At 44.1% G+C, this 15,877-nt stretch overlaps 1 protein-coding gene across 1 annotated transcript in view; it reads right to left on the bottom strand.

Annotated features, from left to right (window-relative positions):
• Positions 1–15,877, bottom strand: part of PPP1R21 (protein phosphatase 1 regulatory subunit 21) — a 448,835-nt gene that overhangs the window by 260,716 nt on the left and 172,242 nt on the right. Inside the window, exon 9 of the mRNA XM_069234042.1 lies at positions 10,010–10,159. Within this exon, the coding sequence (XP_069090143.1) occupies positions 10,010–10,159 (150 nt within the window). The remainder of the gene's footprint in view (positions 1–10,009; positions 10,160–15,877) is intronic.

The raw sequence follows: 15,877 nt of genomic DNA, 5'->3' as shown, positions 1-15,877 counted from the left end.
GCTCGGAGTGTTACAAGTTGTTTTTCTTCGAAGAATTCTTTTCGAGTCACGAGACCGAGGGACTCCTCCCACTTTGGTTCCATTGCGCATGGGCGTCGACTCCATCTTAGATTGTTTCCCCCGCAGAGGGTGAGGTAGGAGTTGTGTATGCTAGTAATAGTGCCCATGCAATGGAATGAATACGTATGTACCAAATGAAGGTTAAAGTAATATATTTACAAATGTACAAATGTTGAAGATATACTTCCAAACGGCTACAGGCTCCCGGGGAGGCGGGTGGGCGCATGTGAATCTGCAGCGACTAATGCCACGAACAGATGTACACTGGGTAAGTGACATTTTCTGTTCGGTGGCATGTGTAGCTGCAGATACACATGCTGTGCATAGACTAGTAAGCAGTTATCTCCTCAAAAGCGGTGGTTCAGCCTGTAGGAGTGGAAGTAGTTTGAAATAAAGTTCTTAGTACGGCTTGCCCTACTGTGGCTTGTTGTGCAGATAACACATCTACACAGTAGTGTTTAGTAAATGTATGAGGCGTAGACCATGTTGCTGCCTTACATATTTCGTTCATTGGAATATTTCCTAGAAAGGCCATAGTAGCACCTTTCTTTCTGGTTGAGTGTGCCTTTGGTGTAATAGGCAGCTCTCTCTTTGCTTTAAGATAGCAGGTTTGGATGCACCTAACTATCCATCTGGCAATACCTTGTTTTGAAATTGGATTTCCTGTATGAGGTTTTTGAAAGGCAATAAATTGTTGTTTTGTCTTTCTAATTACTTTTGTTCTGTCAATGTAGTACATTAGTGCTCTTTTGATGTCTAATGTTTGTAGTGCTCTTTCAGCTATTGAATCTGGCTGTGGGAAGAACACTGGTAATTCTACTGTTTGATTTAAGTGGAACGGTGAGATAACCTTTGGTAAGAATTTTGGATTTGTTCTTAGAACTACTTTATTCTTGTGTATTTGAATAAATGGTTCTTGTATGGTAAACGCCTGTATTTCACTTACTCTTCTTAGAGATGTGATGGCAATGAGAAATGCAACTTTCCACGTTAAGTATTGCATTTCACAAGAATGCATGGGTTCGAAAGGTGGACCCATGAGCCTTGTTAAGACAATGTTTAGGTTCCATGAAGGAACAGGTGGTGTCCTTGGTGGTATAATTCTCTTTAGGCCTTCCATAAACGCTTTAATGACAGGTATTCTAAACAGGGAAGTTGAATGAGTAATCTGCAGGTAAGCAGATATTGCGGTGAGATGTTTCTTTATGGAAGAGAAAGCTAGATTGGATTTTTGCAAATGTAGTAAATATCCTACTACATCTTTTGGAGACGCATGCAATGGATGAATTTGATTATTATGGCAGTAATAAACAAATCTTTTCCATTTACTTGCATAGCAGTGTCTAGTGGAAGGTTTTCTAGCTTGTTTTATGACCTCCATACATTCTTGTGTGAGGTCTAAGTGTCCAAATTCTAGGATTTCAGGAGCCAAATTGCTAGATTCAGCGATGCTGGGTTTGGATGCCTGATCTGTTGTTTGTGTTGTGTTAACAGATCTGGTCTGTTGGGTAGTTTGACATGAGGCACTACTGACAGGTCTAGTAGTGTCGTATACCAAGGTTGTCTTGCCCATGTTGGTGCTATTAGTATGAGTTTGAGTTTGTTTTGACTCAATCTGTTTACTAGATATGGAAGGAGAGGGAGAGGGGGAAAAGCGTACGCAAATATCCCTGACCAATTCATCCATAGAGCATTGCCTTGGGAGTACCTGTGTGGGTACCTGGATGCGAAGTTTTGGCATTTTGCGTTTTCTTTTGTTGCAAATAGATCTATTTGAGGTGTTCCCCAAATTTGAAAGTAAGTGTTCAGTATTTGGGGGTGAATTTCCCATTCGTGGATTTGTTGGTGATCCCGAGAGAGATTGTCTGCTAGTTGGTTCTGGATCCCTGGAATAAATTGTGCTATTAGGCGAATATGGTTGTGAATTGCCCAATGCCATATTTTTTGTGTTAGGAGACACAACTGTGTCGAGTGTGTCCCCCCCTGTTTGTTTAAATAATACAATGTCGTCATGTTGTCTGTTTTGACAAGAATGTATTTGTGGGTTATCATGGGTTGGAATGCTTTCAACGCTAGAAATACTGCTAACAGTTCTAAGTGATTTATGTGAAACTTTCTTTGATGTATGTCCCATTGTCCTTGGATGCTGTGTTGATTGAGGTGTGCTCCCCACCCTGTCATGGAAGCATCCGTTGTTATAACGTATGTTGGCACTGGGTCTTGGAAAGGCCGCCCTTTGTTTAAATTTGTACTGTTCCACCAAAGAAGCGAGATGTATGTTTGGCGGTCTATCAACACCAGATCTAGAAGTTGACCCTGTGCCTGTGACAATTGTGATGCTAGGCACTGTTGTAAGGGCCGCATGTGCAACCTTTCGTATGGGACAATGGCTATGCATGAAGACATCATGCCTAGGAGTTTTAATACTATTTTTGCTTGTATCTTTTGTGTTGGATACATGGCCTGTATTAACTTGTGAAATGTTTGAACCCTTTGTGGACTTGGAGTGGCTATCCCTTTTGTTGTGTTGATTGTCGCTCCTAAGTATTGCTGTGTTTGACACAGCAAAAGGTGTGACTTTGCATAGTTGATGGAGAAACCTAGCTTGTGAAGGATTTGTATAACATAATTTGTGTGATGTGAACACTTTGTTAGCGTGTTGGTCTTGATTAACCAATCGTCTAAGTAAGGGAACACGTGTATTTGCTGCCTTCTGATATGTGCAGCTACTACTGCTAGGCATTTTGTAAAGACTCTTGGCGCAGTTGTTATTCCGAATGGCAACACTTTGAATTAGTAATGTATTCCCTTGAATACGAACCTTAGGTATTTCCTGTGCGAAGGATGTATCGGTATATGGAAATACGCATCTTTTAGATCTAATGTTGTCATGTAGTCTTGCTGTTTGAGCAGTGGGATTACGTCTTGTAATGTGACCATGTGAAAGTGGTCTGATTTGATGTAGGTGTTTAGTGTTCTGAGATCTAGTATTGGTCTTAGAGTTTTGTCTTTTTTTGGTATTAGAAAGTACAGTGAGTAAACTCCTGTGTTCTTTTGTTGACGTGGTACTAGTTCTATTGCGTCCTTTTGCAGTAATGCTTGAACTTCTAGTCCTAGAAGGTCTATATGCTGTTTTGACATATTGTGTGTTTTCGGTGGGACGTTTGGAGGGAGTTGGAGAAATTCTATGCAATAACCATGTTGGATAATTGCTAAGACCCAAGTGTCTGTTGTTATTTCCTCCCAAGATTTGTAGAACTGGCTTAGTCTTCCCCCCCACTGGTGTTGTGTGAAGGGGTTGTGTGACTTGTGAGTCACTGTTTATTTTGAGGGGTTTTGGGACCTTGAAATTTTCCCCGGTTTCTTGGGAATTGGCCCCCTCTGTATTGTCACTGAAAACCTCCCCTTTGATATTGTCCCTGGTAGGTAGGTGGTCTTGTTTGTGAGGTGCTGGTTTCTGTGGGTTGACCTCGAAACCCTCCCCTAAAAGTTGTTTTACGAAATGTGCCAAATGTGCCTCTGCCCTGCGGGGAGTAGAGTGCGCCCATGGCTTTGGCTGTATCGGTGTCCTTTTTTAATTTTTCAATTGCAGTGTCGACCTCCGGCCCAAACAATTGCTGTTCATTAAACGGCATATTGAGCACAGCCTGTTGTATTTCGGGTTTGAACCCAGATGTGCGCAGCCATGCGTGCCTCCTTATCGTGACTGCAGTATTTATTGTCCTTGCAGCTGTATCCGCTGCATCCATGGAAGACCGTATCTGATTGTTCGAGATACTTTGTCCCTCTTCCACCACCTGTTGCGCTCGTTTTTGGAACTCTTTGGGGAGGTGTTCGATGAGATGTTGCATCTCATCCCAATGAGCCCTGTCGTATCTCGCCAGGAGTGCTTGCGAGTTGGCGATGCGCCACTGATTTACCGCTTGTGCTGCAACCCTTTTTCCCGCTGCATCAAATTTGCGGCTCTCCTTGTCCGGAGGTGGTGCGTCGCCTGATGTATGTGAGTTGGCTCTCTTACGAGCTGCCCCCATAACTACTGAGTCTGGTGTCAGTTGTGATGCAATAAAAACAGGGTCTGTGGTCGGAGCCTTGTATTTTTTCTCCACCCTTGCAGTTATGGCTCTGCTTTTAACTGGCTCCTCAAATATCTGTTTCGAGTGCCTTAGCATTCCTGGAAGCATGGGAAGGCTTTGATAATGGCTATGGGTGGAGGACAGGGTGTTAAAGAGGAAGTCATCCTCAATAGGCTCCGAATGTAGCGAGACATTATGGAATTCGGCTGCCCTAGCTACCACCTGTGCATATGATGTACTGTCCTCAGGTGGTGACGGTTTAGTTGGGTACGACTCCGGGCTATTGTCCGATACTGGAGCGTTGTAGAGGTCCCATGCATCCGGATCATCCTGGCTCATTGTGGTATGAGCTGGTGAGTGTGTTAATGGTGGAATTTGTGCCGGTGATGCATGAGTTGATGGTGGTGGAGAGGGTGGTGGAGTTACCTTCTTTACCACCTTTGCTTGTGGTTGCTTGTCTCCTTGCTGGAAGTCAAGTTTCCTTTTCCTTTTGATTGGGGGAAGAGTGCTAATCTTCCCTGTATCCTTTTGAATAAAGATCCGCTTTTGCGTGTGATCTGGCTCAATTGTTTGTAATTCCTCCTCAAATCTGTGTTTTTTTAGTTGAGAGGACAGTCCCTGGTCCTCTGAGTAGGAAGCAGTTTTCGGTTCGGTTGCCGGGTGTTTCGGCACCGAAACCGTGTCTCTGGATTTTTTCGCCTCCGACAAGATCTTTTTTCTTTTCGGCGTCGTGCCCTCTGGTGCCGACCAACTTCGGTGCTGCTGTGTCGGTGCCGAATTTTTTCTGCGTCACTCTCTCGGTCCCGAGATTGCTGCGTGCCTGTATCTCGACCGGAGTCGGATGACTTCGACAGCAGCTCGCCCTTTTTTGGTGCCGATGGACGGTCACCTACTTTCCGGGTTAAGCCATGGCCTGTTGGCGGTGGCGTCCCCTGGGCTTTGTCAGTTTTTTCGTGTGATTTTTGTTTCGACATCTTACTCACGGTTGGTTGTTCTTCGACGTCGAATTCTTCAGAATCCGACTCGTGGATGGAGAAAGTTTCTTCTTCCTCCTCCTCGAACCGTTGTTGTCCTGTCGGCGTGGACGCCATCTGCAACCTCCTGGCTCTTCGGTCTCTGAGCGTTTTTCTCGACCGAAACGCGCGACAGGCTTCGCACGTATCCTCCTTGTGCTCGGGGGACAGGCACAAGTTACAGACCAAATGTTGATCCGTATAAGGATATTTATTATGGCATCTAGGACAGAATCGGAACGGGGTCCGTTCCATCAGTCTCGATGTTGCACGCGGTCGGGCCGACCAGGCCCCGACGGATGATCGAAATTACCCCGAAGGGCTACCGGAGCTCTTCAAGATATGGTGTCGATTTGTTCTAACTAACCCGATACCGAACGAAACAATACCGACAAATTTTTCCGAGATTCTGACTAACTTTCCGACCCGAAACACGGAGCGAAAAGGAACACGTCCGAACCCGACGGCTGAAAGAAAACAATCTAAGATGGAGTCGACGCCCATGCGCAATGGAACCAAAGTGGGAGGAGTCCCTCGGTCTCGTGACTCGAAAAGACTTCTTCGAAGAAAAACAACTTGTAACACTCCGAGCCCAACACCAGACGGCGGACTATGCACAGCATGTGTATCTGCAGCTACACATGCCACCGAACACAGTGTTAGTGTCAAGATCAAGAGGAAGATTTGCATACCTTCCTGGTTTAAGGTTATTGGTAGTTAGTCTGTTAAAATGTAAATATCTCATGACATTTCTAGTGACTCCATTTTGGGGGCTGAACCCCAGCAATGAAGGAGGATGACATCTGTCTGGCAAGGAGTACAAATGAAGTAAGAGTGCTCAGGCACATGAGAACACACTGGGGCCACTTAATCCCTTCTCCGAGTTTGGACCTCTGCATGACCGACGTTTGTTAGCTTAATACAGTGAATAATTTGTAAAAAAAACATGAGTGCCGATGCTCAAAGCTCTGCTCAGAAGCCCAGGGCCAGAGCTAATACCAAGGCTCTGTAACCTTAAAGCAATCTCCTGCCTCTTTAATCCACTGCTATACACTCCGTGCCGCTCTATCTCCAGCAGGTTCCTGCTTTCTCCCTTTGTGACGTTTCTGCTTGGTGCGTTTTCCCTTCTTTGTTGTGGGGAAATGTCTGATGAGGAAAATGAGTGCGGGTGGTCCCCGCAACCACCAGCTCAAATCAAGCACTGGTTTATTATAAGGTGGATGGAAAAATGGTGCCTGCCAGGACAGTGTCACTCACCTCTTAGCTCATCTACACTTGTAGATGGTGGTTCCCGATGAAAGTAGGAAGCTGGCTATCTATGCAGTGTAACAATGTACTATGAAGATAGCACAGGTGACCCTTACTGGATGACAGAGGTTAAAGTAATAACCCTAAAAACTCTCTTTTGTGGCTGTGTGGGCAAGTAGTTAAAGCTTATGAGAGGGTAGTGCTAAGCATTTGTCGAACAGAGTCAATAAATGAGACACACACTCAAGAAGAAACTCAAGTCCAATTTTAGATATTATTTTAGACACCCAAAATCTTCAGAATTAGGTAAGTACTGTTGTAATATTTCTTTGTACAGTTAGGTAAGTAAATCACACAAATGCACTTTTACGCAGTAATGCTCTCCAATGGAAAAAGAACATGTAATGCATGCGGGTATTTGAAAAGGTATCTTGGGGGGTCTTCTTTAGGTCTTAGGGTGCTAGGGGGCCAAGGTTGCGAGAACCATCAGCAGTTTGGTTTTACGTGCCTTGGGGTGTTTGGGTGCAAAGATGCTGGACAGGTTGGGTGCCTAACACACTGCACAGTTAGCAAAGAGAGGGGGCAGCTAGAAACAGGATGCAGAAGGGGAGTTGGGGACAAGTCTGGGAACTCCCAATGGGGTGCACAGTTCGTGAGGGTCCAGGAGACCATGGGGCACAGTCGATAGTTTAAAACCTGATGCACCCAAGCTCCCCGGCCTGGGTTTATGTCGGTTGGTCCTGTGCATCGAAGGCGCTCATGGGTCTTAGCTAAACCTGCAGAGAGGGAAGAAAAACAAACAACAGGACCACTCTTGTGGTTAGTCTCATCAGTTCTGTCGTCCCTCATGGTCAGGTCATTTTTAGAGACAGTGGTGTCTGGCGCAGACACAAACAAGCCTTGGTGCTTGCAACTGCTCCAGTACCTTGGGTATTGCTGCAGGGCTTGGCGTCTCCAAACTGGGTGGGGAGGCAGGTTGGTCTTCCTGGAGCACGGTGACCTCCTCCTGGGTGACAGCTGCATCAATGGACCCAGTGGTCAGCAGATCAGTGGACAAGACTTTGCAGTCAGTGCCTGCAGGTTGCAGGAAAGTGTCTCATCCACCAAAGGAGATGCTGGCTGGTTGGTGAAGTTCTGGCAGCCCTCTGAGGATTTTGGCACATGCACAGCTGCAGAACAAGTCGGGTCTGGGGCTGGTCCACAGTTATCGCACTGGTCGGCTCTTCCTTGTTCTTCTTCTTGTAGTCAGATGTATCTAAGTTCTTGGTGTCCTCAATTTAGGGGCTTTGAGGGAGTGTAGGGTAGTAACCAGTGGGCTACCTACACCTGTGGTCCCTCTATATGACCACTTCCATCGGGGAGTGGGCAAAACCCTGTCACAGAATTTGTAATTCCACCAAAACAAGATGGTGGGCCCTTCCTTCGTGAAGCACATCAGGCTGCCCACCTTAGGGGTGTGACTAGCCTGGTAGTTGCAACACGACTCCTTGCATAGCCAATTTCCCACATGTCTTGGTGCCAAATGGGTTTAAGAACAGGGGGTGGCATTTCCGAGTTCTGGGGGAAGCCAGGGTTGCATATCAAAGGGCAGCAGGGACTTTGAAGTCCCGGGCCTTGCTGGAGGCAGATCAGGCACTGTTGCTGACCTTTGAGAGTGTGTTCTCTAACCTCCAGGGGGTCAAAAACCTGACTGCGGTGGCAGGCTGGTCGATACCAGTCAGCCAATACAGTAGAGGACTAGTACGTTTCAGGAGGCATCTCTAAGGTGCCCTCTGTGTGCACGTCATAATAAATCTAAAACTGGCATCAGTATGGATTCATTAAGATCAGCTGTTTGATACAAAATACCATAGTATTCAATTAAGCTATTATGTAGCTGGGCAACTCGTAATGTCCAGTGCCCAGTAAATATCTTAAGATGGCTTCCCTGTTTACTTGTGACGTCTAGTATTCGAACTAGACATCACAGGGCCATATCTGCTCATGTCAGTATGTCATCATATAAACATAATGCACCCTGCCTTAGGGCTCTAAGGGGTGTAGGGGTGACTTACATATACTAGATGCAGTGATTTGGGGGCATGGCACACAATGAATGTACCATATTGTGTTTTCACTCATGGTGTGCACCATGACACCCAGTTTGCAATGGCATATTGTGTGCAATTTGTAAGGTGATCCCATAGGGTGGCACAATACATGTTGCAGCCCTTAGGGACTGTCTGTAGTACCCAGGCCTTAGGTACCAGGGGTACCACTTACTAGGTACTTACAGAGGAACTAAAGAATGTGTCAACTGTACACAATTAGAACTTTTACCTTGTTTTAGGGAAGGAGTACTGGCACTGGGGACCAGGTCAGCAGGAACCCAGTGCACCTTGAGTCAGAAAAACTCAGTACCTGCGGCAAAAAGTGGGGGTGACCATGACAACTGGGGCACATTCCTACAAGGAAGCCATGTTCTGATTTCTGGTGAAGGAAAAAGAGGGCTTCTAGACACTGTGTTTACATTTCTAGACTCATTATGCTGGCGGAAGGCTTTCAAGCAGGCAAGTGGGCAGGATGACCACTAGAGGCTTTTAGCAGGACCTTCAAGCTCATTCCAGGATTCATGGAACCAAACAACTCTCTATAAGTACTACAGTCGAGTCCTGTTTGTTCCGGTATTCTTCCTCAAAGCTGGAACTCAAACCGAAATGTCCCTTGCCTGACAGCTGTACAGTAGCTCACTGCCCATCAATGCCATTGCATCTCCAATATTCAGAACTGCAAACAACCAGACAGAGATAGTGTTTCACGCTTTGGAGGGGCTTCTGGAAGGGCATCCTCTCACAATGCTCTCTGGTGGTTAATACCTACCCGACATTATTTATGTTCTAGAAGGTGCTTTCTCTAGTAAGAAATATTCCGTACAGTGCTTAAACAGGAACTGGAAGCAAAAGGCACAGAGAGAAAGAAGGCGACAGAACCAGAATTAGCCCTTTGCCCTCTGTGGACTGCATCCATACCCCATTTTGCAAATGCCATTTTAACAAATAACATGCTTGCAATCAGCTAAAAATAGCCCAGGTAGAGGTGTACAAAATGTGACTGCAATCCATCTTCATTCTGTACTTTGAGCTATGTTCATAAACACAAAAACTGAATTTAATTGAGAAAGGGAAACTACAAAGCAGCACCCTGAGTACACATATTGCACCCAAAGATGAAAAAAATGCTGCAGCAAATCAAAACCTGGGAAAATAGGTTGCGACAAAACACAAAGGTGATGGGAGGAATGCTTGCAAACAGTCTAACCAATGACAAACAAGAGGGGTAGCTTTTCACATGATCATATCTCAACTGGGATAAGACAACTGATCATATCTGCTGAATTGTGTATATTTAAAACAAACTGTTTTCAAATATACAGTTTGATCGTTTTGACAGTTCTAATAATGAAAAGTAAAATTTACAACAATGCATTCTCATCAACACCAATTTAAAAGCATGATATAGTGCTAACTCCAAGCAACTAAACAAAGTGGAAGGATTGCAACAACATATCTTCTGGATTTCTGTGCACATTTCCATCAGACATAGCAGTTCACATTTCTGAATCAAATATGAATTTACCTTTTGATTTAGTGGTGATATTACATCAATTGCAGAATCAATGGGAAAAATCTGTACTCTTTGTTCTGTGTATGTATGGAAGTTCAACACAGCTTTAACAAAGTCCTGAATGAAGGAGAGCGCCTGTCCAGCAATGTCTCGCACCTTGAGCTAAAATACAAAATTCAATCCTGTAAACAATACATTAGAATAGATGATATTTTATTAAATACATATCAAACTATAACCAAAAGCACTGACAGAAAGAATTATTATATTATATGTGAATATTATAGCATCAGTCAACAAGGTTTCTCTCACAGAGTGAATCATGTTGATGTATGTCCTAAACCAAATAGGAAAAACCAAAGTAAGTTTTAAAAACAATTTCTTTTTTTTGTTTTTGCACCCGTTTGTGCAGAACAGAAAAAAGGGTATGGATTTCAAATCATCCCTTAAAAGAGCACACAACAGTAGGAGGGAGGATCCAATGTTTTGGAAAGGTGATTCACAATCTGGGGCAACTCCTACTTGTAGTTGTGTTTGGATACATGATCAATGGCGGTCTTACCACATAATCCACATGGAGCTAATGTATTTTCTTAAGAAGAAAAAAGAGAAAACAACAACATTTAAAACAATTTAAAAACAGGTGTTGGTAGAGCAGTGAGGAGATGGCTGTGCATTTCAGTGGGAGAGCAGGGATAAACTTATGTTCATGTGTCCATACTTGTGTGTGGTGCAGCTGCAAAAAGGGGAAAACAGTTGCTTTTGCTGAAGGAGCTGCACAGGAGCTCTATGTGCCTGTGTGCAGGAATGAGGAGTAGTGTACTAAGAGAAGGGGAGCCAGGTCTTATTACCTTGTGGTGGCCCACAGTGTCTTCTCTAATGTATGAGTCAGGATAGTCATCTCAGGTGTTTGGGGAAAGGTCTTTTTTAGTCTTAAGAAAAAGTAGACAAACATTTAAAAAAATATATATTTCTGAAAGAGAGAAATAGAAAGGAGTTCCACTGTTTTGCTGGTTGTACAGTGAGGGTTGATGCTTCAAGTCCGGATTTGTATAATAACATTTATTATCAGACTTAGGTCAATAGATTCTTTACAGAAAGGGAAGTCTATTTCAATCCAGATTATTGCAAAAATGATTCACACCTTTAGATATTTTTGGAGTCCTTTGTGATAGGTTACATATTCTTGCAGACTCCCAGAAGAATTTAATTCATATATGAAGCAATGATTCTTGCTAAAGTTTCCAGAGAATCCCACGAGGAAAGCGGAACAGGTCCAATCGTATTACTGTGTCTTAAAGAGGAAGCTTTAAAAGAATGGAAACTGAAGGTAGTTTGGAGTACACGGAATTCATCACCAAAGGCCTATTTACTTTTTTCATAAAGAGTCCCCAGTAACAAAGTGGTGGAGGAGAAAATTCACACTGCTTAGAAAATAGTTTGAGAGAAGAGGCACCCATGCTAAGAGAACAGGCTACCAAGGAGTACAGTTTTAGAGAGTTTCAGATGCCCAGGCCGTGCTGGACATACTGTAGGGAGATTGTAGGAAGCTGGTGGTGCTTGTAGGGTGCAGGGATGGGGCTCCTCCACGTCAAGGGAAATGCTGACACCTTGGTGAAGTGCTGAAGGCCGTTCAAGGCTTTTGGAGGATACACAGCTGCAATGCAAGTCGGGCTGTCATGATTGTTAGGACAGGAGCAGGTAGGCAGGCAGGGTTTTGCGTGAAAGTGCACCAGCAGTCCGCATGTGCATTTCTCACTTATATGGCTCTCCTTGGTCCTTTTTCTTCTTTTGTCAGACGAATTTGTTCCTTTAGTGTCAGGGGAGCACCTAAATACTCCAATTAGGGGCATTTAGGGGGGTGTAGGGTAGTAGCTAATGGGCTACTTACCCATGGGGTGCTTACACCCCATATAGGACCCTTTCCTGTGAGGAATGGGCATAACCCTGTCCCAGAGTTCCTAGTTCCACCAAAACCAAGTTGGTGGAACCCTTCTTTCGTGGAGCACATCAAGCTGCCCACCTAAGGGGTGTGACTAGCCTGGTACTGCAACACGCCTACTTGCATAATTAATTTCCCGTCTGTCCTATTGCCAAACAGGCCTCAGGGCAAGGGGTTCGCAACTCCTAGGTCTGGGGGAAGCCGGGGTCACATACCAAAGGCTGCAGGGACTTTGAAGTCCCTGACCTTGGTATGCAAATTCACTAGCCATCCTGCTGGAGAAGGTGATAACACTTTCCTCCGGAGCAGGCAATGTTTTTAGGTTCTGAGAGTGCAGGCTCTTACCTCCACGGGGTCATAAACATGCCTGTGGTGGCAGGCTGGTTGATAACAGTCAGCCAGCACACTAAAGGGCTAGTAGGTTTCAGGGGGCACCTCTAAGATGCCCTCTGGGTGCATATCATAATAAATCCTATAGTCTGGATTTATTAAGATGAGGTGTTTGATACCAAACACCATTATAGGAAGCTGACTCTCTATATGGTGCAATGAACAGAAGTACAGTGTGCGGAAAGTCCAGTGGATCCCCAATTGATTTGCAGAGGCCTAATGCTCTATTTTGTGGTAGTGTGGGCGAGTAGTTAGGCTTAGAAGAGGGCAGTGCTAAGTGTTGGTGTTAATCACAGAGGCAATAAATGAGACATACTGAAGAATGGGTACAGAAGAGAACTTCTCACACATTATAAATGTTGCCACCAGCAAGAGGAATCGCCAACCTTTTTCTTGTACTCAAAATGACTGGCTATACCATGCCATTCTAGATTCATCTTCTGTTGTTGGTAGCTCCTACTTAACTGGGGGCAAATTTTGGCTTTACTGATATATCTTAATGGTGCCATTACTTTGTCTTTGGTGATGCGCTGCTGAGCAGCACCTTCCCAGCTTGAGGATGCACAGCTCTGTCCTGTGTGTGTCCTGTGCGAGTTGGGTTCTGGTGGCAGAGTTTCAGTAAATTTGCACGCTACGAGGTTGTTGTTGTGTGCAGCGTGCCTGTAACGCTGCAGGCACAGAAGATTACTGCTGGATAATTAGAAGTCCATGCTAGACTTTTTTTCTTTGGATAAGGTCTCCTCTTACAAGTATTTAGTATTAGAATTGTCCACGATAAGATGGTGCCTTACCATTATCAGTTTATTTCTGAAGGTTGCTTCCTGTTTAGGCTATCAAATCGGACACCAGACCAGTTCCAACTCACAGCATGATTATGCTTGTTTGCTTGTTGCTAGTTTGTTGGACTCGCTGGTTTTTGTTTGTATCTTGCTTCTATCTTCAAGCTGTGTTCCTCTGCACGTCCTGCTGACTGGCCTAGTGTGGTGCATCGTTTTTTTCTTTTATACTGTGTCCAGTTTTTTTCCATTGTGCTTCATTTCTAGTAGCACCTCGACTAACTGACAATTCTAGGTAGGGTGTTCTCAGTGATGGGAGACCAATCCCGATCCTTAGACCTGGGGGACCATCTTGTCTCTACTGAGGGGCCTCACAGTTGGAGATAAATCAAGCCTCTGGCTCTAACAATGTATTTGCCGCCTGATACTCCTTTGACCTCAGAGTGGTAAGAAGAGCAACCTACGAGGTTCAGCAGTAAGAACCTTGAGATACTAGTGAAGAGCTGCATCTGGCAAAGACTGTGATTTCCTGGAGAGCTGAGCATACTAAATTATCAGTGTTCAGAGATGCACCCTGGTGAACTGAACCAGGCCATGGAGGAAAATTAAGCTCAGCGGGGCAAAAGGATGGCAAAAATATCATGAGCAAGCAGCAAGGACTTACAAGAGGAATTACGCCTTAGAAAGCCGATGTGACTGAGCAGACATTTAGTAATAAGGAAAAGGAATGAAAAGTACTGTCAATGTGGTCTCAACCCCTCTTTTAGTGTTTTCAGCACTGGCTGCTCCATATCCAGTCCGTTCCAAATACAAACCTCAACATTAAACAATTTGTCAAAAGTCCATAACAGGGCCTGATCAACAACGAAAGTCTCGGAAAAAATACATGCAGAAAGATTTGCTGGGCTTTTTTGTTTCTGCTTTCTCATCGTCGCTCTCTCACAATGGGAACACGCCATTAAACGCTGAAACTAAAACAAAAAAAAAATTCTGGGGTAATGGATGATCTGGCCAGTTTCATAAGAAAAAAAGAGAGACCATAAGGGAGACACATCCTATGACACAAAAGGGGGCCAGGAGAGGTGAGAGGAAACACAGAAGATCTATGACCTCAGCGGGGCAATAAATAACACCTATTGGGATATCCTGGACAGATCTCATCAGCTGTACCTATTCGCAGCTGCTTCCCTAGGAATTTGTTATTGTATGCTGTGATTTAGACTTGATGCTGTATATGCCATGTTCCACCTGAACCCCTGGTTCGAAGTCACACAAACTTTAATGGTCTCAACCAGGATAGGTTTAGAATGGGGCTTGGGCTCCATGCTTAATCTTCCCCCACATAGGCAGAACATGACTTTGGTCACGGATGACTGCGCATCAAGGGATTTTTTACCCTGCTTCAGTGGGGATGCTGATTATAGCCTAAACGTGGTTATAGGGCTATGTGTTGGTGAAATGATGAGGCTTTTCATGCTGCCAGGCAAGCTAGTCTTCACTATGCACAAACAGATGTGATGATCCGCTGTGCTTTTTTGTTTCTGCTTCCTCATTGTCGCTCTCTCACACTGGGGGTGCTCCATTAAACGCTACAACGGGAGATTACATTCAAAAGACAGTCATGGAACTAAAAAAAAGGCTGAGGTAATGGATGATCTCGCCAATTTCAAAAGAAAATAAGAGACCTTAAGAGGGACACATTTATTGACAAAAAAGGGGGGCAGGACAGGTGAGAGGAAACACAACAGATCTATGACCTAAGTGGGGCAATAAATAACACCTATGGGGATATCTTGGACAGCTCTATGTGTGTTTCTCTCAAATTGAAAATCCTCAGTTCCCGAAATAAAAAAATCTACAATACATACCACATATTGTCTTCGGGAGACACTCTTGACCAGGGACATTACAAAAATGAGAAACAACATTTTCTCAAATAATACAAAATAAAGTTTATCTGAGAGCGTAGTACTCTTCCACACTCGTGAAACACAAAGGAGTTTCTATATTCTTACATGTAAAGCTGAGCTTCTTTATCAAAGATATTAAAAAAAGATAAGGATGGCAGATTTCCAACAATAAAAGGGATAGTGGAGGGCCACAGGTGGCTTTGAAAATGGTCTAGTCCCTTTAAAAGGGGACAAGAAACCTTCCTAGTGGACAACCAGCTGTGCTCAATATTGATGGGAAGATATATTTAAAGATCTTAGTCGGGTATAAGATGTAGGTATATGTGAAATATTACAGCTCAAATGTTTGCAAGTGACTGAACAGAAGGAGCAACATCATTCCAACGGGAAACAAACTCCACAAATATTTGTGAGTAAGATAGCACAATATGAAGCAGATCTATACTGAACTAATTACTCACTCTTTGTGGTGGCAAACCAGATAAATCTTAGAAGAAGGACCTCACTCTTTATGTCTTGGATGAGTGTGATTATTGCAGTGAAAATGTCACCAAGGTTTCTATACCTCTTCCAGGCCTGCTGGTGAGATTAGAACCATTTTTCCTTGAATGTCTGAAAATTACATCCCATTTTACAAGGCATGGTTCTCATAGAGAAATGTTAAGGCAAACTTTGCAGCATGATAACTGTAAGGGGAGGGGGTTAGCTACACCAGTTTTTAGAGTTCAACACAGATGGAAGAGAGGTTTAGAAGATAAAATCTCTTTCAAGGATTGGGAAACACTTTGACAAGATGTTCATGAAAGCATTCTGTGAGTGAGAAATAGAGTGGTGCATTACAAAATTATGCACAACTGTTATC

The sequence above is a fragment of the Pleurodeles waltl genome, chromosome 5, assembly GCF_031143425.1.
Source record: "Pleurodeles waltl isolate 20211129_DDA chromosome 5, aPleWal1.hap1.20221129, whole genome shotgun sequence".
Taxonomy (NCBI): Eukaryota; Metazoa; Chordata; class Amphibia; order Caudata; family Salamandridae; genus Pleurodeles; species Pleurodeles waltl.
This window is presented reverse-complemented; position numbering and strand designations above follow the sequence as displayed.